Source organism: Chrysochloris asiatica, unplaced genomic scaffold (genome assembly GCF_000296735.1).
Source record: "Chrysochloris asiatica unplaced genomic scaffold, ChrAsi1.0 scaffold00279, whole genome shotgun sequence".
Taxonomy (NCBI): Eukaryota; Metazoa; Chordata; class Mammalia; order Afrosoricida; family Chrysochloridae; genus Chrysochloris; species Chrysochloris asiatica.
The window spans coordinates 2,872,035-2,896,654 of NW_006408797.1; the positions used below are offsets into that span (position 1 = coordinate 2,872,035).

At 41.2% G+C, this 24,620-nt stretch overlaps 1 protein-coding gene and 1 pseudogene across 1 annotated transcript; one reads left to right on the forward strand and one right to left on the reverse strand.

Moving 5' to 3' along the window:
* Nucleotides 1-14,154: 14,154 nt before the first annotated feature.
* On the forward strand, nt 14,155-22,848 carry LOC102840412 (L-amino-acid oxidase-like). Its single transcript, XM_006874482.1, has 7 exons — nt 14,155-14,382; nt 14,619-14,731; nt 16,065-16,266; nt 16,562-16,627; nt 17,713-17,781; nt 19,945-20,081; nt 22,011-22,848. Exons 1-7 carry the CDS (start codon nt 14,155-14,157, stop codon nt 22,846-22,848), a joined length of 1,653 nt encoding a protein of 550 aa, XP_006874544.1.
* An 810-nt stretch (nt 22,849-23,658) lies between these two features.
* LOC102827602 lies at nt 23,659-24,620 on the reverse strand (annotated as a pseudogene).

A 24,620-nucleotide genomic window follows, 5' to 3' on the forward strand; every position in this document is an offset into this window, starting at 1 on the left:
ATTCTACTGTGTCCTATAAGGCGGCTATGAGTCAGAATTGACACAACGGGGTTTGTGGGCATTATATAAAGTTCTGTTGACTGTTTTACAAATGCTGATGGATCATTATACTGTTTCCAAAAGGAAAAAAAAAATCAGAAAGATAATCTTTAGCCTGGCAGCTTGCATTTAATGTGGGAAAGAAGTGAATTAATAGTTAGGAAGTCATTAGTGAATAATAATGTAGAAGGCATGTGGCAAAAGCAAGAGGCTATAGAAATGGCTCAGCTATTGGATAAACTCGGCCTCATAATTAGAGAAGGTGACATTATAAATTTTATTGGAATACTTTTCAGAGCAAAAATATAATACATGTTCATTGTTTTAAAAAAAAAAAAAAAAAATCCAGTAAGGCAAAAAGTCATGAGGGAAATTGTCATCTTGTAAATCCCTCAAACTAGTGTGTTGGGCAAAGGTACAGAGAGAATGAAAATCTGACCCAGAGATAATCCAAAAGACATTGTTTTATTACAGCAAAGTAATAAAGGCATATATGGTTTACAAAGTAATTAAGACAGAAATAGTTTACAGTAGAGAAACTAACTAACTGGGAGTGCTGTGAACATCCAGTGGTGACAAGTTGGACAGGAAGATTCTGCTTTCCTGTTTCTTTGCTAATAACAAGAGGCTCAGCAAGGTCTTCTGTACTCATAAAGAAGCAAGCTACTTGCTTTAATAGCTATTGCTTAATGGGCATTGCTTGATTGCAGTTGGGTTCATTCTCGTAATTAAGAGGGAACTGGACCATCTGCTTAACTTCTGGGAACTAGCCTACCCAATTATCATAATATTGAAGGGAACTAGAACATTGGCTTAACTTTTTGAACCCTGATATAGCTAGAGTTCGTACCCAAACCACAGTGACTTAACAAATGGGACAGTTTGACTTCAGGGAAGCTATTGTGCTTAGCAATAGTAGTGCCATTTTGGAGTGCTTAGGCCTTGACCATACACTCCATCCCAGCACCCATAAAAGGTCCTTGTAATTGTACTGCCTGTGTTACACGTATCCCTTGGACCTGGGTGCTGGAGAATTATAACCATAGGCAACAACAACAATATGCCCCACAACATAACGCATTATTAAGCACAATATTCCTAATATACACAGTAGGGTTGTACACCAGTAAGATGATAGAGAGTAAATCCAACTACAGAAAGAATTGATAGACAGATGTCAGATAGCATCCATGTGTCCCTTCACCCGTTGCAAAGCTAAAAAAATGGTATGAGAATTGTAGGGGATGTCGACAGAATATTCAGTAGGGATTAGGGCACAGGTGCCTCCCTAAGTATATGAACTCGGTTTTGTAAAAACACTTCTCCCATTTGTTCAGTTTCAGCTGATAACAAAGTGAGAGCCCTATGGGTTTGGTTTGGAGCAGTGGCAGTGTGTTTTACCAATTTTTCTACCTGCCATGTGACTTTAATTGAGGCATCCCTGGGGGAAAGAAAGGTTAAGGAGTAAAACCGCCATGTGGTGCACTTAGTTCGGTGATATCTACCATACACCAGGTCCCAGTTAATAGGTTTACTAGGTGTTGTTGTTGATTGCCATCAATTCTGACCCCTAGCGACTCTACATAGGGTTTCCAAGGAGCAACTGGTGAGCTTGAACCGCAGACCTTGCAGTTCAAATGGCTATGCAGTCTGGCACATTAACCCACAGCGTCACACCAGGACTTCGGTTTACTAGGTTTGTTGTTGTTAAGTACCGTGGAGTTGATTCCTACTCATAGTGACCCTACACAGGGTTTCCGAGGCTACAAATCTTTACAAGAGCAGAAAGCCTCATCTTTCTCCCACGGAACAGCTGGTGGTTTCGAACTGCCGCCCTGGAAGTTAACACCCCAATTCGTAACCAATATGCTACCAGACCTCCTTCAGTTTACTAGGTTGTTGTTGTTGTTAAATGCTGTCGAGTCGGTTCCTACCCATAGCGACCCTGTACAGGGTTTCCGAGGGTGTAAATTTTTACGAGAGCAGAAAGCTTCATATTTCTCCCGGGCTGATAGTTTAGAACCGCTGACCTTAAGATTCGCAGCCCGATTCGTAACCACTACGCTACCAGAGATCCTTCAGTTTACTAGGTAGTTGTATGTAAACAGTACTAGAGACGAACGGCTGGCTCCAGTTTCTGTTAGACCAATTAGATGGGAGCTCAGTCACCTATCATTCCTGCAAGCCCAAAACCACCTCTAAGGGGAGGGATACCCTCTTGGTGTTGTGGTGTTATGACCAGCCACATAGTAGTTTTGATCTCTACAACAGAGTAGCTGACTTCTTTTGATAGCTATCCCATGCTTTGCTGGTACATACTTGGAATTCTTTCTACACACTTCAGACTTTGTGTGCTAATTGTACTGATATGGCAGATAGCCATCCAAATTCATCAGTCTTCTGTCCCCTGATGAATTGAACTAGCCATTTCTTGATATGTTTATGGGATTTGAAATGTTCAGGGCAATTCTTACATAGTCCAACCTAGCACAACTTGGAAAAGTTTCAGTACAGCCCTTTAAAGCAGTGTCAGAGACCAGTCTTCCACCTCATCAGGCATTACCACCACTAGAGTTCTCAGGGGCAACCATTCATGGGAGTCCAGCTGCTGAAGAGATGGGAATGAAACTCTCCACACACCTAGCAGTCCTATTGATCTGCAACCATGGTGACTCAGTTGGCAAAAACATTGCTGCATACTCTAAGAACAGAAAGACAGTGAAGTGAGAGGCATTAGACAAGGTAAATCAGGTCCATCAAGTAAAACACATGCAGTAGAGAAAGAGGTATGTAACACAGTTCTCTGTTGGGGGTCACTCTCCCAGCTTATGATATCATATCTTTTGTCCCTGGGTACCCTCTCAGGATGGGAGGCCTATATAATCCAATGAAGTGATTGCAATGCTTCATAGGCTTAAAATATGGATCTCTTGGGAATGGGTTCCTTTCCTGATAAAAAAAAAATCTGTAGACTCCTAGGGGGTGTTGGATGGAACCATGGGGATACTTGAAATACTACATCTCCCAAAAACAAGCCAATGGGGATTTGTTTGTCATGCCCAGGAAAATGAAACAATGGACTTCCCTGAGGCTAGGTCCTGGGGCAACAGCAAGACAAGATTATGAGAATCCCCAGACACTGAAAAGGGGCAGTCATCGTCACTTGTGGTGGGTTTTGGGGGCCTTGTGGCCTTCTGTGGTCCCTGTGTGAGCAGTTGGTAACCACTGGGTCAAGTCTGTCTCTGATATTTGTTGATGCACTGCAGGGCTTTTGGCAGCCTCCAGGTCCACTATTATAATGAGTGAGTCTCGTGCCACAGAGTTTGCTTCAGGATTCCATTCATCCATTCCACTTGCCCAGTGACGGTAAGGTTTTATGGGAGGTGAAAGTGCCAGGCAATGCCTAGGCCATCAACCCACTTTTGGACAACATATCCAGTGAAATGGGTCTCCCCAATCACTACTGATGTCAGTGGGGGTGCCATAGGCTACATAGAGTTGGGAAAGGCCTTGGATGGTTAGAACACTAAGTGTCTTGTTTGCATGGATACACTTGTAGGACTCCTGTAACCATGTCTGCACAGGTCAAGGCAAACAAACTTAGTTGTCAGACTTAGGGACCAGTCCTATGTAATCCACTTGCCAGTGTCTGTCTGGCATGTCTGCTTGGGGTATTTTACCCATATGGCGATGAATGGGCTTATGCCACGCTAATGAGCAGCTAGGACCCTGTTGGCAAGTTTATACAATTTGCTTTATGGAGAAGGGGAGGTCCAACTCCTTATCAATGACCCCATAGTGTACATTGTCCTTTATGCCCCATTTTCCCGTGTAGTCATTCAGTCACTTATTCTACTGGTGTTCGCTGTATGGCCCACAGCCTGGCCAACTTGAGCGTTCCCCAGCACACAGTTCCTTTTCTAGAGGGCTGTATCAGGTCTCTGCACCTTTCCATAGTTGGGATTAGAATCTAAAGGGAACACATCGGTCCTGTTACCATTGCCACAGACTCCAGCCATACCCTTCTGGGTAGCTGGCAACATCCAATTCACACTATTGCCCTACAGCTATGGTTCCAAGAGCACGTGTCTGTTTGTATTGCTACTTTAGTTTCATTAAAGGACTCTTCTGCCTAGGGCATCTAGTCCTACATACTTTCTTTCACACACTATTAAATACATTTATATGCTTTTATATACCTTTTAAATACTTTCAAATATAACTTTTAAACACCTTCAAATACTTTTACATATATTTAAATGCTCTTAAATACTTCTACTTACTCAGGGAACACTTTTGTCTTATCCAACCACACAACACTTAAGACTTTGGCAGATGATTTAGGCTCCTGCCTTTTGGTGTCATTGTCAGCCCAACCTCTGAAATTCAAATGTGAAACTATCTGTAATACTACTTGCCGAAGCAAAAGTAGAGAATCACAGGTTAACATGACATTATCAGTACAATGGAATAATAGTAGGTTTCCATGAATTAGGTTGCCTTCAGCTCCAGTAAACAACAACTTGATCATATTAAACAAAAATATTTAACCTTTAGAACTTCTGTATTTGTCATGTATTTCTCATATCATAAACTTTAAAAATAAAATGAATACATCCATTCCTTCTATCAACTTTGTACAACTTATAAAACTACTTTCCAGTTTTGGTACAACTACTTTTTTTTCTTATTTAAGAATACATCTCTGTTTGCAGATGAAATATAGAGAGAAAACACCAAAGACTCGGTAAAAGAGCTACTAAACATAATTGGAAGATTCAGCAAAGTGGCAGGGTATAAGATCAGCATACAAAAATCAGTTGGATTCCTCTATAGTAACAATGACAGTGCTGAAAAGAACATTAGGAAAGCAATACCATTTACAATAGCCACCCAAAGGATAAAATATCTGGGAATAAATGTAACCAGAGAAACAAAGGACCTATGCAAAGAAAATTACGAAAGACTACTACAAGAAACCAAAAGAAACTTACAAAAGTGGAAGAACATACCATGTTCCTGGATAGGAAACCTCAACATCATGAAAATGTCAATAAAGCCCAAAGCAAATTGCACATACAATGCAATCCCAATCCAGACTCCAGTGACATTCTTCAAAGATATGGAAAAGACAATTATAAACTTTATATGGAAAGGAAAGAGACCAAGGATAAGCAAAGTACTGCTTAAGAAGAAGAACAAGTTTGGAAGCTTCTCACTCCCCTATTTCAAAATCTACTACACGGATGCAGTGGTCAAAATAGCCAGGTACTGGTACAATGAAAGACACATAAATCAAGGGAACAGAATCAAGAATCCAGAAATTGACCCATCCATATACAGCCAACTGATTTTTAACAAAATGCCTAGGTATATTGCATGGTGAGGAGATAATCTCTTTAACAGATGGTGCTGGCAGAACTGGAAAGTGATATGCAAAAGATTGAAACAAGACATATACCTAACGCCCTATACAAAAACCAACTCAGCATGGATTAAAGACCTAAATGCGAATCCCAAAATTATGAAGGTTATCAATGAAAAAATAGGGACAAATGTGAGGGCTCTAATACAGGGAATACACAGACTACCAAACATTTTTTAAATTATAGAAACAAAAGTAGGCAAAATAGATGATTGGGACATACAAAAATTAAAAACTTATGTGCATCAAAAGACTTCACAAAAGAGTAAAAAGGGAACCCACAGATTGGGAACAAATCTTTTGCAATGACACATCAGACAAAGGACTCATTTCTAAAATATATAGGAAACCACAACACATCTACAAGAAAAAGACAAATAACCCAGCTGTTCACCCGGGATCTATCAAGGCATGTAGTTGGGACCCCTCAGAGCAAACTCCCTTCCAAGACTAAGACTCAAGGGAAATATATGAGCAGGCATGGAGACAGAGAGGATGACATGGGCTGATGGAGGAGCTGGGGACACTGAACTCAGGGAGGGAGAGGGGCTGTGTGCTGACCGCAGGGTGGCGGGCGTGTGGGGTGTACCATTTGGTTATTTGATGATGCATGGAAGAGACTGTAATCATTGCAATGAAACGAAATACAATAGGATGAATGTATAAAACTGACGTTCTCCCATGTAAACCTTGCAATAAAAACTTTAAAAAAAAAAAAAGAATGGTGGTGATCATTAAACAGTTATTTGTATAATTAATACTAAGTGTAAGTGAAGGTTTAAAGAAAAAGTATATAATTTGTAGTGGCTCTTTGACCTGACCACATACATATAGTATAAACATCTTAAAAATAGGAAGAAATGGAAAGAACAAATGCAAAAATAAATAGTCTTTCAATAATTACATTATAATATTAATATCGTTTTTGCTGAAATTACATGTATAATGCAGGGAAAACCAATAAATAGTAATGAAATGTGTAATTCTGTTACTTCCTTTGCCTTTGAGTACCAGGATTCTCAGTGTAGAAGAAAGAAGATGAAGGTTTAAAAAAATTTAGCTTAAAAACTTGTCTTGAATTTCACTTGAAACTATCAGTATGAATTCATTACTATTTAATCTGCATATAGATAGATAATGTTATCTTTCCTACCTCAGTACACTAAAAATACTTTTGTCTTTTTTTTTTTGTTAGGTGTCATTGCATGAATACCAACTCATAGTGACCTTACACACAATAGAAAGAAATACTCCCTGTTCTGTGCAAGCCTTAAAATCATTGCGACTCTTGAGCCCATTGCTGCTGCCACAGTGTCAATCTATCTTGTTAAAGGTCTTCCTCTTCTTTCTACACTGACATTTCACATTACCAAGCATGATGTCCTTCTCCAAGGATGGGTCCCTCCTAATATTTCTGAAGTATGAGAGATGAAGTCTGGCCATCCCAGATACTAAGGAGCATTCTGGCTGTATTTACTCCAACACAGAGTTGTTTATACTTTGGCAGTTCGTGGTACTTTCAAAATTCTTCCCCTACACTAGAACTCAAATGAATCAAATCTTCTAAGGTCTTCCTTATTCATTGTCCACCTTTCACATGCATATGACGTTATTGAAAATACCATGGCTTGGGTCAGGCACACCTTAGTCCTTACTGACATCTCTGCTCATTAACACTTTAAAGAGGTCTTATGCAGCAGATTTGCCTAATGCAATACATAATTTGATTTCTTAAATGATGCTTCCATGAGTGTCGATGGTAGTTCTGAGCAAAATAAAGTCTTTGACAACTTCAATCTTCTCTCAATTTATCTTGATGTTATTTATTGGTCCAGTGGTGAGAATTTTTGTTTTCTTTACATTGAGGTGCAACCTATACCAATGGCTATGATTTTTTATCTTCATTATTAAGTATTTTAAGTCCTCTTCATTTTCAGCAAGTAAGGTTGTATCATATGCATATCTCAGATTGTTAATGAGTCTTCCTCCAACCCTAATGCCACATTTTTCTTCATATAATCTAGCTTCTCAAGTTATTTGTTTAGCATACAGATTGAACAAGTATAGTGAAAGAAAACCCTGGCACACACTTTTATTAATTTTAAACTCTTCAGTGTTCCTTTGCTCTGTTGAAACAACTGCCCATTTGTCTATGTGTAGATTCCTCATTAGCACAATTAAGTGTTTCGGAATACTCATTTTTTCAATGTGGCCCATAACTTGTCATGATGCACACAATCAAAAGCATTTGCAGAGTCAATAAATCACAAGCAAACATCTTTAGTGTTTAATGCATCTAATCGGTTCTTCAGATGATCTCTAAATTCAGGTGGGATATATTCAAGGTCATATTTTGGCTCTCATGGACTTGTTTTCATTTTCTTCAGCTTCAGTTTGAATTTGCATATGAGTAATTGATGGTCTGTTCCACAGTCTGCCCCTGGCCTTGTTTTCACTGATGATATGGAGCTTTTCCATCATCTCTTTCCATAGCTGTAGTCAATTTGAATTCTGTGTATTCCATCTGGTGAGGTCCATGTGTGTAATCACATCTTATGCTGTCTAAAGAAGGTATTTGAAATAAACAAATCATTGATTTTGCAAAATTCTATCATGTGTTCTCCAGCATCATTTCTATCACCAAGGCCATATTTTCCAATTACTGATCCTTCCTCTTTGCTCCCAACCTTTGCATTCCAATCACCAGTAATGATCAATACATCTTGATTACATGTTTGATCAATTTCAGATTGAAGAAGTTGGTAGAATTCTTCTATTTCATCCTCACTGGCTTTAGTGGTTGGTGCATAAATTTGAATAGTAGTGGAATTAACTGGGTTTCCCTGTAGGCGCATGGATATTATCATATCACAGACAGCATTGTACCTCATGACTGATCTGGATATGTTCTTTTTGACAATGAATGCAACACCATTCCTCTTCAATTTGTCATTCCCAGCATAGTAAACCATGTGGTTATCAGATTCAAAATGGCCAATACCAGTCCATTTCAGCTCACTAATGTCTAAGATATCAATGTTTATGCATTCCATTTCATTTTTGACAACTTCCAATTTTCCCAGATTCATATTTCATACATTCCATGTTCCAATTTTCAATGGATGTTTACAGCTGTTTCTCTTCATTTTGATTTGTGTCCCATCAACAAATGAAGGTCTCACAGGTTTTTCTCACATGGGCTTTACTCCATTCGCGTCATCATGATCAACTCTACTATGAGGAGGCAGCTCTTCCCTCTCATATGCATTTAAAATCATGAGTTCATAATCACATACAAAGAAAGACTAAGATTCATATGCAACAACATGGCAGAGGAATAACCTACTGGTAATCAGAATTCTAGAACAGGAAGAGACAAAGAAAAGCATAGAAAAGATTGTCAAAGATCCACTGGAAGAAAATCTCCCTAACATCATGAAAGATGAGATGATAAATATTCAAGAAGCTGAACAAACTCCAAACAGGATGGACCCCAAAAGAAAATCATCAAGATATATCATACTCAAAGTCTCCAAAATCAAAACAAGGAGAGAGTCCTAAAAGCAGCTCAGGAAAAAATGCAATTTTACCTACAAAGAAAAGACATTAAGATTAAGCTCTTATATCTCATCAGAAACTATGGAGGCTAGAAGGTAATTGTGAGACATACACAAAACTCTGAGGAAAAAAAAAAATGCTAACCAAAATCATATACACAGCAAAGCTATCCATCAAATATGAAGATGAAATTAGAAACTTTCAAAGTAAACAGAAATTAAACGAGTTTGTAAAAATCAAGCCAAGTTTACAAAAAATACTAAAGGGAGTCATTTGGGCTGAGAACCAATAACAGCAGACAACAACCAAATATTGACATAGGAGGCACTGAAACCCAGAATTAAATCCAGATATAGAGGTATCCAGAGTAAAGCAAATGTACAAAACTGAAAATATGGAACCAGAAACTATCAAAATACATAAATCCAACTCTAATAGAATTAAAGAAAGAAATACACAGCTCTGAAATAGTCACCCAAAAGATAAAATATTTAGGGATAAATTTAACCAGAGAAGCAAAAGACCTAGACAAAGAAAACTACAACAACAACAAAAAAACTACAAGTAATCAAAAGAGATTTACAAAAAAATGGAAGAATATACCAATCTCATGGATAGGAAGATTTAACAATGAAAAAATGTCAATACTACCAAAAGCAATCTATAGATATAATACAATCCCAATCTAGATCCCAACATCATTCTTTAAAGAGATGAAAAAAATGATCACAAATGTTATATAGAAAGGAAAGAGACCTAGGATAAGCAAAGCACTGCTTAAGAAGAACAAAGTGGGAGGCCTCTTACTTCCTGATTTCAAATTTTACTACACAATCACAGTGGTCAAAACAGCTATGTACTGGTACAACAAAAGATGCATAGATCAATGGAACAGAATTTAGAACCCAGAAGTAAATCTATCCACGTACAATCAGGGGATATTTGGCAAAGGCCAAAAACACATTAAATGAGAAAGAGGTAGTCTCGTCAACAAATGGTGCTTGCAAAACAGGAAGTCAATTTGCAGAAGAATGAAACAAGACTCATATCTCACATCTCATACAAAAACAAACTCAATATGTATTAAAAACCTAAATGTAATATCTAGAACTATAAAGATCTCAAAGGAAAAGTAGAGACAAAATTGGGCACTTTAATAATCACATAGCATACAAACCTTTCAGACATTACAAAAACCCACAAACAGTAGAAGACAAACTAAATGACTGGGACCTGCTAAATATTAGAAACGTATGCACCTCAAAAATTTTTTGATAAAAGGTAGACCACAGACTGGGAAAAAAAGCTTACAATGACATATCAGACAAGGGACTAATATCTAAAATTCATAGAAAACTACAACACCTCTACAAGAAAAATACAAACAACCCAATTTAAAAAAGCATGGGCAGAGGACATGAACAGACACTTCACCAATGAAGATATTCAGACAGCTAGCAAAGAAATGTTTAAATCCTTAGCCATTAGAGAGATGCAAATCAAAACAAAAACGAGATATCATCTCACATCAGCATTAACAGTGAAGTTTAAAAAAAATAGAAAACAACAAATGCCACAGAGGATGTGAAGAAACTGAGACACTCCTACATTGTTGGTGGGACTGTAAAATAGTTCAACCACTCTGGAAAATGGTCTGGCTTTTCCTCAGAAAGTTTGAAACAGAAATACTTTATGGCCCAGCAATCCCTCTACTTGGTATATATCCACAAGAAACATGAGCCAGGACACAATTAGATATGTGCACACCAATGTTCATCGCAGCACTATTCACAATAGCAAAAATGTATAGACAGCTTAAGTGCCCATCAATGGAAGCATGGATAAGCAATCTTTGTTACAACATACAATGGAATACTATGCAATGTTGAAGAATAATGATGGATCTGTGAAACACCTCATAACATGGATGAACCTTGAGGACATTTTGCTGAGTGAAATTAGTCAGTCACAAAAGGACACATATTGTATGAAACCATTATTGTAAAAGCTTACAAAAAGGTTTTCATACTAGAAGAAACATTCTTTAATGGTTACCAGGGGTGGTAGGGAGGACAGAGTAATTCACTGCCTTAAGGGTAGACACGTGTTAGATTGGGTGATGGAGGGGCAATATACAAGTAGAGGAAGGGTAGCAGAAGAATTATGAAGATAGTTGATGACACAGGGAAGTATGCATGGGCTAAAGGGGACCAAGTTAAATAGTGATGTATACACAATCTTGAAACAACAGTGTTCTGTGCCTAGATAACATAGATAGAGAGCAATGATGAATTGTTAACGGAAAAAGAGTGGGATCTATATATGTTTATATATCCCACAAATATATAAGAGTTTGAAAGAGGGTATTCATCATAAGAGTATGTACTTTTTCTGAAAACATAACTATGAATGAATGTGATGGAGCATACAGAGGTCAAAATGATGAAAACTTCCAAGATATAATCAAACATCTTAAGGTAATGAGTTTATGGACATGTGGGCTCAATACCATAGTCCCAGGGGAAACATAGCCAATTGGCATAACATAGTCTACAAAGACAATGTTCTACATCCTGCTAAGATGCGTAGTGTCTGGGATCTTAAAAGCTCATGAGCTGCTGTCTACTGTGAAGCTATTGGTCTCTACATGCATGGAAGAAAGAAGAGTGATAAGAATTGAAAGTGCTTGGAATCAATTAGTCCAATGGACTAATGGAACATGTGAACATCAGTCTCCACAACCCTGTGACCAGAATTAAATGGTGCCCGGCTACCTCTACCAACTGCTCTAAAAGGGATCCTAAAGGATCCTGGATCCTATCCAGCACTCTAGAGGATCCTGGATAGAGCGGGAGAAAATGTGGAAGAAAACTCAACATTATGTAACTTAAAAAAAATACCTGGCTTACTGCTTAGAAAGAGACTTGGGGAACTTGAGACTATGGCCCTCGACTACCCTTCAGATATGGAAAGGAACTTACCCTCATGGCCCAATTTTCAGCCAAGCAGTACATAGGCTTATAGTGGGGGACACTAGTGGAGTGTACTCACCAGAAAATGGTCAATCAAAAGGGTAACATTTTCCTAAGGACAAAGGTGACAAGAGGTAGGAAAGTGCATGGAATGCAAATAGGAATCACATGCAGGAAGTGGAATAACTGTTGTTGCATGGAGTGGATTGTAATCTTTGAGAAGAAGCAAAGTGTATGACTTGTTGAATGTAAAGCTGATGATCTTGTCTGTAAACCTTCACTCAATTCACAATAAAATGTTTTAAAAATTTAAATCCTCCACCTTACTTATTGGTGCAAGTTTTAAGAATTTCATTGTGTTGGAGTAATGCATACTAAAGGCTATACTCTTTGGTGTTCAATAGTAAGTGCTTCAAGTCCTCTTAACTTTCATCAAGCAAGGTTTGCCAGTGCTGACGGTCTTCTTCACATAGTCTAGTTCTTTGGATATTTGTTCAGTATACAAATTGAATAAGTATGGTGAAAGGATATAATCTTGATGCACACATTTCCTTATTTTAAACCATGCCCCTTGTTCTGTTGGAAGGACTGCCTCTTGATCTATATACAAGTTCTGCATGAGCACAATTAAGTAATATGGAATTCCCTTTTTCTCAATATTATCCATAATTTGTTATGATCCACATAGTCAAATACCTTTACATAACAAACAAAACACAAATAAATATCTTTATAATACTCTCTGCTTTCAATCATAATCCATCTGACATCAGCAATTTTATTCCTCATTCCATATCCTCTTCTGACTCTAGCTTAAATTTCTGGCAGTTCCTTTTCGATATACTACTGCAATCGTTCTTGAATTATCTTCAGCAAAACTTTTCATGTGATATTAATTATATATTGCTTGATAGTTTCCTCATTCTATTAGATCATTAATTTTTGTAATGGGCACAAATTTTGAACTCTTCCAGTAGGTTGGCCAGGTAACTGTCTTTCAAATTTCTAGGCATACATGAGTGAACTCACCAAGCATTGCATCCAATTGTTAAAACATTTCAGTTGGTATTCTGTTGATGTATATTATGGTGACATAACCTCATTTTTGGCCATTGCCTTCAGTACAGCTTAGACTTTTTCCTTCAATACCGCTAGTTCTTGTTCATATTCAACCTCCTGAAACCATTGAATGTCTACCAATGCTTTTTGGTACAGTAATTGGTGTATTCCTTCCATCTTCTTTTGATGTTTCCTGCATCATTCAATATTGTGCCTGTATAATCCTTGAACACTGCAACTTCATTATTTTTTCAGTTCTTTCAGCTTGAGAAATATTGAACACAATCTTTCTAACTCCAGGTCTTTGCACATTTTATTATAATATTTTACATTGTCTTCTCAAACTGCCCTTTGAAATCTTCTGTTCAGCTCTTTTATTTCATTGTTCCTTCCTTTGATTTTAGCTACTCTTTGTTAATGACCAGATTTTAGAGTCTTGTCTGACATCCATTTTGGTCTTTTATTTCTTTTCTATCTTTTCAATGAACTTTTGCTTTCTTCATATATGATGTCTTTGATGATGTCATCCCACAACTCATTTCGTCTTCTGTCATTAGTATATACTATGTCAAGTCTATTCTTGAGATGGTCTCTAAATTCAGGTGTGATATGTTCAAGATTTTATTTTGATTCTTGATTTAATTATCTTCAGCTTCAGCCTAACCTTAAAATATTCTTTTTGATAATGAATGTGATGTCATCCTTTTCAATTTGTCATTTCCATCATAGCAAATCATAAAAGTCCTGTCAAACTCTGCCCTCTCCTCTTACCTCCTCAATATTTCCTGGTCTTCATCTACCCACAACACCCCACCTCTCTAAAAGTTAAGTGTTCCAGTGCTCCTTCTGCCCTCCTACTCCCTCAACCCCCAAGAAATGGACTTAACCATGAGTAAGAATTGGACAGATATGCAGTTACCCCAGGGAACGGGGCTAATAACCAAGAAAGGAAAGAACCTTAACTTCAGAAGGGCATGGAAGGAAGGTGATTGAGAGTGCAGGATATTGCATCATTGCCCGGTGACACAACTGAACATGTGTTAAGACCAGCCTGGGCTTCCTTGATTCCACAGTCATTTGCCAACTGCCATCTCCGTAGCCATGTGCCCAGGATGGTTGGTCCTCGCACTTCTGTCCGTACTAAGCCCAGGCACCCAGGCCTTCTACAGCCAGCTCGCCAAGTGTTTTGAGGACCCCCAGTATGAAGAACTGTTGCAACTGGCGAGAGATGGACTGGGACAGACTGTGGAAAGGAAGCGAGTAGTGGTGATTGGGGCAGGCATGGCTGGGCTCACTGCTGCCAAGATGCTTCAAGATGCAGGCCACCAGGTACACTGTGACCCCAAGCAAGGATCTCAGAGAGCTGGGGCAGGGATTAGTAATGGGAATTTGAACAGGGATAGAAGGGCTAGGAGATTTGGTGATTTGACAACTAGGTTCTAAACCTCAAAGTCAAAGGGAGACTATGGGAAGGGCAATGGGAACTAGATCTCCAGGGAGGGAAGAAGAGAATATAGAGGGGGCATTGTCAGCTTTGTTGAATCCAGAAACTGGCCATATTTTAGGTAACTGTCCTGGAGGCCTCAGGGCGTATAGGTGGCAGAATAGAGACACACAGAGTGCCTGGAGCAGATTGGTATGTGGAACTCGGCGCCATGAGAATCCCTGCCACTCACAGGTAAGGGTTGGGGGACATGAGGATGGGTGAGGAAGTGGGAGGTGGAGGACAGTCAGCCCAGGAGGGGCAAAATCCTTTCATAGTCACTAGGGTGTTAACCCAGGGGTAAAGACCCTACATCTTGTTCTGGATCAGCCCTAACTCATTCTGTGGCTCCACACCTATTCCTAAATATTTCTAGCCTCGCATTTTAATAAGCATAATGGGCACAATTGTATCTATCCCACCTGTCTAGAAGGCTACTTTGAGGATCACAAAAGATAAATTGGAGTGAGAAAGCACATTGAAAGGTCAAAAGTGGTCTATTTAGCCTCTGCTGACAGAGGAGTGGTGGCTGTGCAGGACATATATTGGCTGTGAATCAAACCTGGGTCTCCTCATAGAACAGGAACATTCTTCCACGGATCCACCAATGACTCCAGCACAAAATAGGTATTCAATAAAAATTAGTAGAAGGAACACCTGGACAATGAATCTTTCTAGAAGGTAAATTGGCACTTTATATCAAAATAAGGATTTACACCCTCGGAAACCCTGTACAGGGTCGCTATGGGTCGGAACCGACTCAAAAGCACTTAACAACAACAACAATCAAAATAAGAACTTTAAATGTACATTCCTTTGGGGCCAGCAATCCCCGAGTTAAGATTTGTCTGCAAATATAATTAAACTAGTTTGTACACACACACAAAGTGGTCTGCTTTCTGAGGAATCATTGAAATGGTTGCTAATGACAGGAATAATGAAATACTTTTATGTGAGAAAGGTGTGCTGTCTGGAATCTCAGGCGTGATTGTGGTAGACTTAGGGTTCCCACAGCTGGCATGGAGCCTCTTCTGATGGAGAGATTTCCTGAAAGGGGAACCCACAGCAGGGGTATCAGAGAGACCCCATCTGGAGGCACAGAACTGTTGATGTGGCCTCAGAGAGGATACACCCAGGATAATTCTCCCTAGGTACTCTTCACACCACCTTCACACCCTAGAGTAGGGATAGCCTGAAAGCCAGAGATTGCAGGCATAATGTCGTATGGGTGATTAAATGGGACTCACACAGGGGTGTAAATCTAGTATGGGTAATCAGAGAACAACCAAGGTATCTCAAGTCCAGGGTCCCTCCTGGCCCCACCACCATTAGCACAATAACCTAGAGACCTCAGGTTCCTGTCTGTGCATGGATGCAGAAAGGTAGGTCTGATATCCCCAATGACTCCTCATGGGACAGTGGTGGCCCTCTTTGTGACTGCCTGCTCTCCAGACTTGGGAAGTAAGCCCAGGGCGAGAAGGTTGAAAATTTCCTGTCCTGCCCCAGCAGTCTCTGTCTCCTCCTGCAGGCTCTCCCGTGAATTCGTCAGGAAATTTGGACTAGAACTCAATAAGTTCTGCCACTCCGACCTCAGGACCTGGGTGCTAGTCAACAGGGTGCGAAGTCGGACAGAAGAGACAAACACTGATCCCAGCCTGTTAAGCTACACAGTCAGAGCAAATGAAGAAGGGAAGTCGGCAGAACAGCTGTTTGATCAGTCTCTGAGGAAGGTGAGTGAAAGTGAAGCAAAGGGTGGTCCCAATGTGTGGCTTCTACCATCCCATTGCATGGTTATTACAGACAAGCCCTTGATGTCACCTCAGCATCCTCAACAACACCCTCTTGTTTCTTTAAAAGAGGTGGATGGATTCCTTGTCCAGACTATTGGCAAACCAGTATGAGGGCTCAACCATACTAGTGAGTTCTTTCTCCACTATACTGTCTCTCATACAGCACCCCTCTATCTCAGAAATACAATCATGTTCACACACTCTCAGACCTCCCAAATATCTCCATTTGTTACAGTGGATACCACTGGCACTGGTGATTGGATTTTCACAGAAAACAAGCGTTACCATTAAAACCATCAGGGTAAACCCAAGTTTAAGGTACAGTGATGTAGAAGACAGACTCTAGATTCAAATGCTGTCCTTTGCACTTCTTTCTGTGTGACCATGGGCAAGCCACTCTCTCTGTGCCCCAGTTTCCATAAAATAACAGTCATTGTGGACACGCTCACAGTTTGTTGTGATGATTAACTGAGAGAATGTGTGGAAAGTGCTAAGAACTGCGCCAGTGGTGGTGAAGGCTGGAAATTAACAGTCATCGTTATTGTTAACATGGTGGAGAGGAGAAAGGAGGCCAGGCCCTACTGGAACATGCTGCCCATATTCTCTGTCTGGCAGATATTTACTAAACTTTGAAATTACCTTCATTCTTTCTGACTCCTTACCCATGGGGACCATAATGACAGCCAGGTTCTTTGGAACAGAAACTCCTGCCCAAGTGTCCTGTGCTCACCGGGAAGTGCTATCCAGCCAAGAGCTAGACCCTTCGGCCTCAGACTTCATCACAATTCAGTGAGACCAAGCTTCTGTCCCCAAACAATGCATTCACCATAGCCTGTTGTTAATTGCTGTCAAGTCAATTCCAATTCATGACAATTCCATGTGTGCAGAGTACAACTGCACTCAGTTGGGTTCACAAGGCTGTGGCCTTTTGGAAGCAGACCACCAGGTCTTACTTGCAAGACACTTTTGGGTAAGTGCAAACCATCAACCTTTCAGCTAGTAGTCTAGCTTAACCATTTGTTACACTCAGGGACATCAATGGACATGTTAGGTCTCTAGCAATTTACTCATTCCAAGAACAAGAAGGCAGACTTCCCTGCTCCTAGAACTTCCAGTCTGGGGTTGGAGCTGCAGCCTAGCATGCCTCACAGTATTTCATTCACTAGTGGAGGAGAAGTTTCTGCCATCAAAACACTTTCAGTACTAGAATACAGAGAGTTTGCAAAGCAAGCCTCAAGCACATACACAATTTGAAGCAAATAAATGAGAGCATAGCGCCTTGAGGGGCTAAATAGGTCAATGAGTACGGATTATACATTTTGAAGAGTTTGAGTTCTGGTGGAAGTGTCTCTGAGTGTATCACCTTCTCTGTTTTCCTGTGCTCAGGTGGTGGAGGAACTGAAGACAAGTAGCTGCAGCAAGGTGCTGGAGAAATATGACTCCTTCTCCACCAAGGTCTGTTCCCTGGGACCTCAGCTTTCTGCTGCCCATGTCCCAGTCTTTCACGGGTCCCTAGAAGTTACAGTGGTACCAACAGCCATAGTCCCAGACTTGTAGCAGGAAAGAGGGATGTTCAGCCTTATACTTATTGTTCCTAGCATGGAAACTATTCCCCAGCCCACAGTCAGAGAAAGGAAGCCACCCATCTCTGTTCTAAACCCTCCCAGCTCAGGGTACCTTGAGAGTAAGAACCATGACCCCATGCTTCTGTTCACCTATACCAGACACACTGGCTTCTTTGCTGTTTCTTAACCCCATCATGTCTAATCTAGCCTTAAGACTGTTCCCTCTGGTTGGAAGGCTCTTCCCCTCTGTTCTTCAGGTCTTTACTCAGATGCCCCTTTGAATTGAGACTTCCATCTTTCCATTATGGAAGTCCCTTCTTAGCTTTCTTTCCATGTTTTATATTCCTATACAACATGAATCACACTTAATATTTTACTTGTTTGTTTCTTTTCTATCTCCCCTGCTAAAATGTTAATTCTATGAGGACAGGAACTGTTTTATCTGTCCAAATGTCCTATGTCTAGCACAGTACCTGACACACAGAAGATGCTCAATAAATACTGTAGAAGGAAAGAGGGAGGGAGGAAGAAAAATGAGGGAAAGAAAGGAAGAATGGACCACGGAATGGAGGTGAGGAAGGAAGGAAGAAAGAAGGAAGGGATTGAGGTAAGGAAGGAAGAGGTAGGGAGAGACGATGGAAAGAAAGAAGAAAGAAAATCAGCAAGGACCACCCAAATGAGAACAAACTGGAGCTTGTGCAGCAAGGGAGTCAGCCACTATTACTTACATTTTGCAGGATCACAAAGGCAGGAAGGAGAGTGGGAAAGCTTAATACAGCAGTAGGAAAAAGTAAAGGTAAAGAGCATTTGGATTCCTCTGCTTGGTCTTAAATTGGAAATGTGGGGAGAGGGAATAGGAAGCTGGCAGTTATTGACAAACTCTTGGCCATTTTTGATGGATTGCTAAAGAGGTTGTGGTTTGGTTTCCAGGACTAGTTGCTACAGATTATGGACCCAAATTCTGTTTCTATATATGGTCTGATTGTTGTATGAATATTCCGTGTACCAGAAGAAAAGGAAGGAGGAAAAGATAGGAGAAAAGATAAATGTACTGGTGAGCACAGGGAACTATAGAAAATACTTCTACCCATTTCCTCAATTTGCACACCCTCTCCTCTCACTGAAGTATGCATCCAACTGACTTTCTCTGTTCTCTGGTTGTCCAGACTGCAGGTCTTCTAATTCAGTGTCTCTCCAAATCCCTCTTTATTGTTGTTGCTCTTCCTGAATGGTGGGGCCCTATGGTTTTATCTTCTTGTTTAAAGAAGCATGTTGAATCAAAGGGTTTAGCCCAAGCTAGAGCCAGAGCACCCTTCCTATGGATGTATCCTGATTGCCCAGCCCCCAAAGCTGTCTACCTTGGTGAAAAGGGATAAACTCCACTCAGTTTATCCAGAGCTTTCCTTCTACCCCTCAATCCTGTACAAGCAAGAATGGAAAACCTAACCAACTAGCTTTGTCATGTCCACACTAGCCTTGTTTGAGAGTAGGGCAGAGGCAGGGAAGTCTGGGTGGATATATGGGAAGCAGAATCTCAGTCAATTGGTGTAAACTGATAAAGACAGCAGTACTGAGGGTGGATGGTAGGGAATATTCAGTACCCAGATTCCTCCTGGCTTGGCATGAGGGTACAGCTCTCACAGGACAGGTCATAGATAGACACAACATGTTTGTACGAGCACATGAAGATTGCACTTCAGTTTCCCTAACTGCAAAATGAGTGTAAAAAAACTACTTTTTAGGACTGCATGTAAGAATTATACAGGTGACCCTGTGTAAAGGGTTCTGAATAGAATCTGTAGGTGGGGAATGGCACTAAGTGTTAGCTGTTGTCCTTGTTATCAGGACTGAGGAGCACATTCTGAGCGCCATCTTCAGAGCTCTGTGTGCCAAGCAGACCCTCAGCAGCCCCCTGAGTGTACATCTGTGCTCTGCCATTCTGTCCTGTCCGTTTCAACCCCTCACTGCCTCTGAGCTGGGAGCAAAGGGTCACACGTCGCCCCCTCCCCATCCAAGCATTCTGACTTGCCTTCTCTCCTTGTACACATCACAGGAGTACCTGATAAAAGTGGGCAACCTGAGCCGTGGGGCTGTGCAGATGATTGGGGACCTGCTGAATGCAGACGCTGGCTACTATGAGGCCTTTACAGAGACTCTGCAAACTGTCATCTCCTTCAACCAGGAGCCCCGGTGGGAATGTGGGAATGGGTGGTGGGAGTAAGAATGGGCATGGTTTGGTCAGTTACTAACCAGAGCAGTGATAGGACTAGATAAAATCAGATGATGTTTCCAAAAGAAGTGGGGGCACTAGAAGAAGAGATATTCAAACACCAGTGTGTATCAGAATCACCCCAGGGTTTATGGTTTTAATTCTCAGGCTGGAACCTCAGAATTCACATTCCTAATATTTCCTGAGGGCTGCAGCTGCTGGTGGTCTGGAAATCCCACTTTGAGCACCCTTGGCTATCCTGTCATGAAACTGCAGATATTCTTAGCTATGGATCCCACCTGTTGTCCTGTTACATAAACTATGGCTGCAACTCTGCTCTAGGTACTTTTGAAGGGACCTTGCTGTCTTCAGCGCAGAAAGATGTACCATAGGCACTCACACTGGATCCCCAGCTACCAAACCACTGACCGTGGGCCACATGTTCTGGAGCTACGAAGAACCAACACATTGGAATAATCCCCATACTTGGCATTCATAAAAACAACTCGAAGAGGCTACATTTAGAAGGCAAACTGAGGTTGCTAACTCTGACAGACTGAGAAATTGATTCATATAGTTATTTGTTTGATCCTTTTGTTCTCCTATAATATCCACCCCAGCTTCCATCCAGCATTTTTATTCATGGTAAAACAAGTTGCTGTAGAGTTGACTCTAATTTATGGTGACCCTACATGTGTCAGAATAGAAGTATGCTCCACAGGGTTTTCAGTGATGATTTTGTTCAGAAGTAGATTGCCAAGTCTTTCTTCTGAGGTACCTCTGAGTGGACAGAAGGCATCAACCTTTCAGATATACTCCTTAACTGTTTGCACCACTCATACACCTTATTCAGGGTTGTTGGTATTGTTTTTAAGTGCCAGTGAGTTTGTTCTAACCCATAGAGATCCTGCATAGGGTTTCTAAGGAGCAGCTGGTGAGATTGAACCAACAACCTTACAGTTCAAACCAACGTTGCAATGCAGAACAATTAGCCCACAGCGCCACACCAGGTAAACCAGTGTAAATACAAACCAAGAACAACATTGAAAAGAGAATGAAAGAAAGGAACAATCCCAAAATGGACAAGTGGGCAGTCTTAATTAAAAATTTTAAAAAAAAGGTTGTACCTATGCTATCAGGCTCTGCCCCAGAACACTATGTAAAAGGGTTAAAGGTTCTATCACAGCCTATGGTATTTGCCTGCCCCAGGAGTTGACATCCATAGGCACTGCATGGAGGACAGCCTACTCTCCAACCTTGCATTCTCTAGCAAGGGCATGCATTGTTGTTAGTTGCAACTGAGTCAATTTTGACTCATGTGCACAGAACTGGGTTGCATAGGGTTTTCAAGGCTATTACCTTTGAAAGGCAGATCAGTAAGCCTCTTTCAAGGAACTTCTGGGTGGGTTCAAATCAAATTTTTAAGTAGTTGTCAAGTGTATTACAATGTGCACCCATACAGAAAAAAAAAAAAAAAAAGAGCATATCAGTTGCTCTGGAGTTGATTCCAACTCACAGAAAGAATACGTATTAGAGTAGAACTGTACCCCCTATTATTGTCAATTACTGGTTTTTTGGAAGTAGATTGCCAGGCCTCTATTCCAAGGCACCTCCAGGTGAACTCAAACCTACAACCTGTCTATTAGCAGCTGAGTGTGTCTATTTGCACTGTCTAGGGACTCCTGGAAGAGATGCTTTTTTCTGATTTGTCAGCCCAGAGGATTACCTTTTTATAGTTCACTGTACCTAATGGTCACTTTGCCTGGTAAAGCCTACTGCCAACTGCTTTGCCTATCTAAAACACAGAGCCAGAGCAATTCCAATAGAGAACTAGACTTTCATCCAGTTCAAATGGCCTGGTCTTATCCATAGACAGTTTCCCTCAACCTCCTCTGCCTGCTCATTTTCAGGTTTGATGAAATTGTTGGGGGCTTTGACCAACTCCCCAGGGCCCTGCACGATGCCCTCTTGCCTGGAACGGTGCAGCTCCACTCACCAGCAGAGGAAGTGGAGACTTCTGGTGGCCTCGTCCATGTCACCTACCAGACATCTGACCCTCTGAGACCCAGAGAGCGTCTGACTGCAGATTACGTGATTGTGGCCACCACAGCCAAGGCTGCCCGGCTCCTCCATTTTCAACCACCCCTCTCCCGTGAAAAGGAAGATGCACTGCGTTCTGTCCACTACAACAGTGCCACCAAAGTGATCTTGGCCTGCACACAGCGTTTCTGGGAGGAGGATGGCATCTTTGGATGTAAGTCCATCACTGACCGGCCTTCCCGCTTCATATATTATCCCAACCACGTCTTCTCCAATGGCACAGGAGTCATCCTAGCATCCTATACCCTGCATGATGACTCCTCGTTCTTTACTGCCTTGAATCATGCCCGGGTAGTGGAAGTTGTCCTCAATGACCTAGCCGCAGTCCATGACCGCTCCAAGGAGGAGATCAGGGCTCTATGTCCCTACTCCAAAGTCAAGCAGTGGAACCAGGACCCCTATTCCATGGGAGCCTTTGTCTCCTTCACACCCTACCAGTACGTGGACTATGCTAAAGAACTCTGCCGACCAGAAGGGCCGGTATATTTTGCTGGTGAGCACACAACCCTGCCCCATGGCTGGATTGACACAGCCATTAAATCAGGGATCAGGGCTGCACTGAGCATTCAAGAGGCTGTGGGCTTGGGCTGGGGCTTGACTAAGAGCCCTAGAGACCAGAAAAAGCACCACTCCAAAAGTGAGCTATAGCTAACTTCAGAATATCCAGGAATTAGAGTTATCCCAATCACCCTAGCCCACCAGGAAAATACAAAATACCCAGTGCCATGCTTTATCTCCATCTTTGCCTTAAAATGCCAAACTGAGAGGTGTCAACTAAGGCCAAGAAACAGTGACCCTCATATAAAACATTCAAACTATTATACCCATGACCTAGGCTTTGTGAGCAATGTTGCAATACTATCAACAACGTGTAATATGGTAATTAAAACAATAAATTTAAAAATCATCTTAAGGCTGTCACTAGATGCTTTATCTATATTCTGTGAGCCACCCAAATAATTATAGAGTGTTGAGGTCTGCCTCCCAAGGGTCTCATCTGGGGTCCTTCACTCTTCTATTATTTCTTTAATCTGAGTCAGGGTCTTAACTTCCCTTCCTTCCTCCTCTGTTCCACATTCTGCAACTATGGATTTTTTTAAAAGACATTTATTCAGCATCATGATCAGACTATTACATTTAGCAATCAACAGCATGGGTGTGGAAAAAAAAATCTACATTAAAACCCTTTGTTGGAATGCTTTATACTTTCTACAGAACAGAAACTAAAATAACCTGTTATACAATTAGTCACAAATACAGTCCTCGAGGTTTTTTTTTGTTGTTGTTTGTTTGTTTTTTTCCCATACACATGAGTATTGTCTAAAACATGTCTTCTTTGTAGCAGCTAGGCCCTACCACCACTGTGCTTGGTTGAGTTCACAAATCTGTTGTAACCTGTAGCTTCCCTGTCACTTCTCTGGCTCTCCTCTCCTGCTAAGCTTTGTTTCCTGGCAATCATTAAAACCTTCTGCCACTCCCATAGCTACTGCTGCTGCTTGAACCACCATAGTCCCTTTGGTTTCGTGGTTTGGCGAAATATTGACCTCTACCACCATAAGGGCCAGAGCTTCTGCCTCCAAAATTTCCTCCCTTCATGGGTCCAAAATTTGAAGACTGATTATTGTAATTGCCAAAATCATTATAGCTTCCACCACCTCCAAAATTGCTTCCGTCATTACCAAATCCATTATAACTATCCCCACTGCGTCCATATCCACCACCACCACGGCTGCCACCAAAGCCACCTCGTCCACTGAAGTTTCCTCCACAACCAAAGTTGTCATTCCCACCAAAACCACCTCCAAGGCCACCACCAAAGTTTCCAGAACCACTTCGACCTCTTTGACTGGAGGAGGCACTGGCCATCTCTTGCTTTGACAGGGCTTTCCTTACTTCACAGTTGTGGCCATTCACAGTATGGTACTTCTGGATAACAATCTTAGCTACAGAGTCATGGTCATCAAAGGTTACAAATGCAAAGCCCCTCTTATTGCCACTGCCTTGGTCTGTCATGATTTCAACCACTTCAATCTTTCCACACTGCTCAAAATAATCTCTTAGGTGATGCTCTTCGGTGTCTTCCTTAATGCCACCAACAAAAATCTTTTTCAGTTAAGTGGGCACCTGGTCTTTGAGAGTCTTCTCTTGAAACGGCCCTCTTTGGTTCCACCACTCTTCCATCTACCTTGTGTGGCCTTGCATTCATGGCTGCATCCACCTCCTCCACAGTAGAGTGAGGGACAAACCCAAAGCCTCTGGAGCGCTTGGTGTTTGGATCTCTCATCACCACATAGTCCGTTGAGCGTCCCCCATTGCTCAAAATGGCTCCTCAGGCTCTCATCTGTTGTTTCAAAGCTCAAACCTCCGATGAAGAGGTTCCGCAGCTGTTCTGGCTCTTTAGGAGACTCTGACTTAGACAT

Bases quoted from the DNA above. Each gene is read 5' to 3' on its own strand.
- LOC102840412 (XM_006874482.1), top strand. From the start codon at position 14,155: ATGTGCCCAGGATGGTTGGTCCTCGCACTTCTGTCCGTACTAAGCCCA. The intron at 14,383-14,618 runs GTACACTGTGAC...GCCATATTTTAG, and splicing joins TTCAAGATGCAGGCCACCAG to GTAACTGTCCTGGAGGCCTC. The intron at 20,082-22,010 runs GTGGGAATGTGG...GCTCATTTTCAG, and splicing joins TCCTTCAACCAGGAGCCCCG to GTTTGATGAAATTGTTGGGG.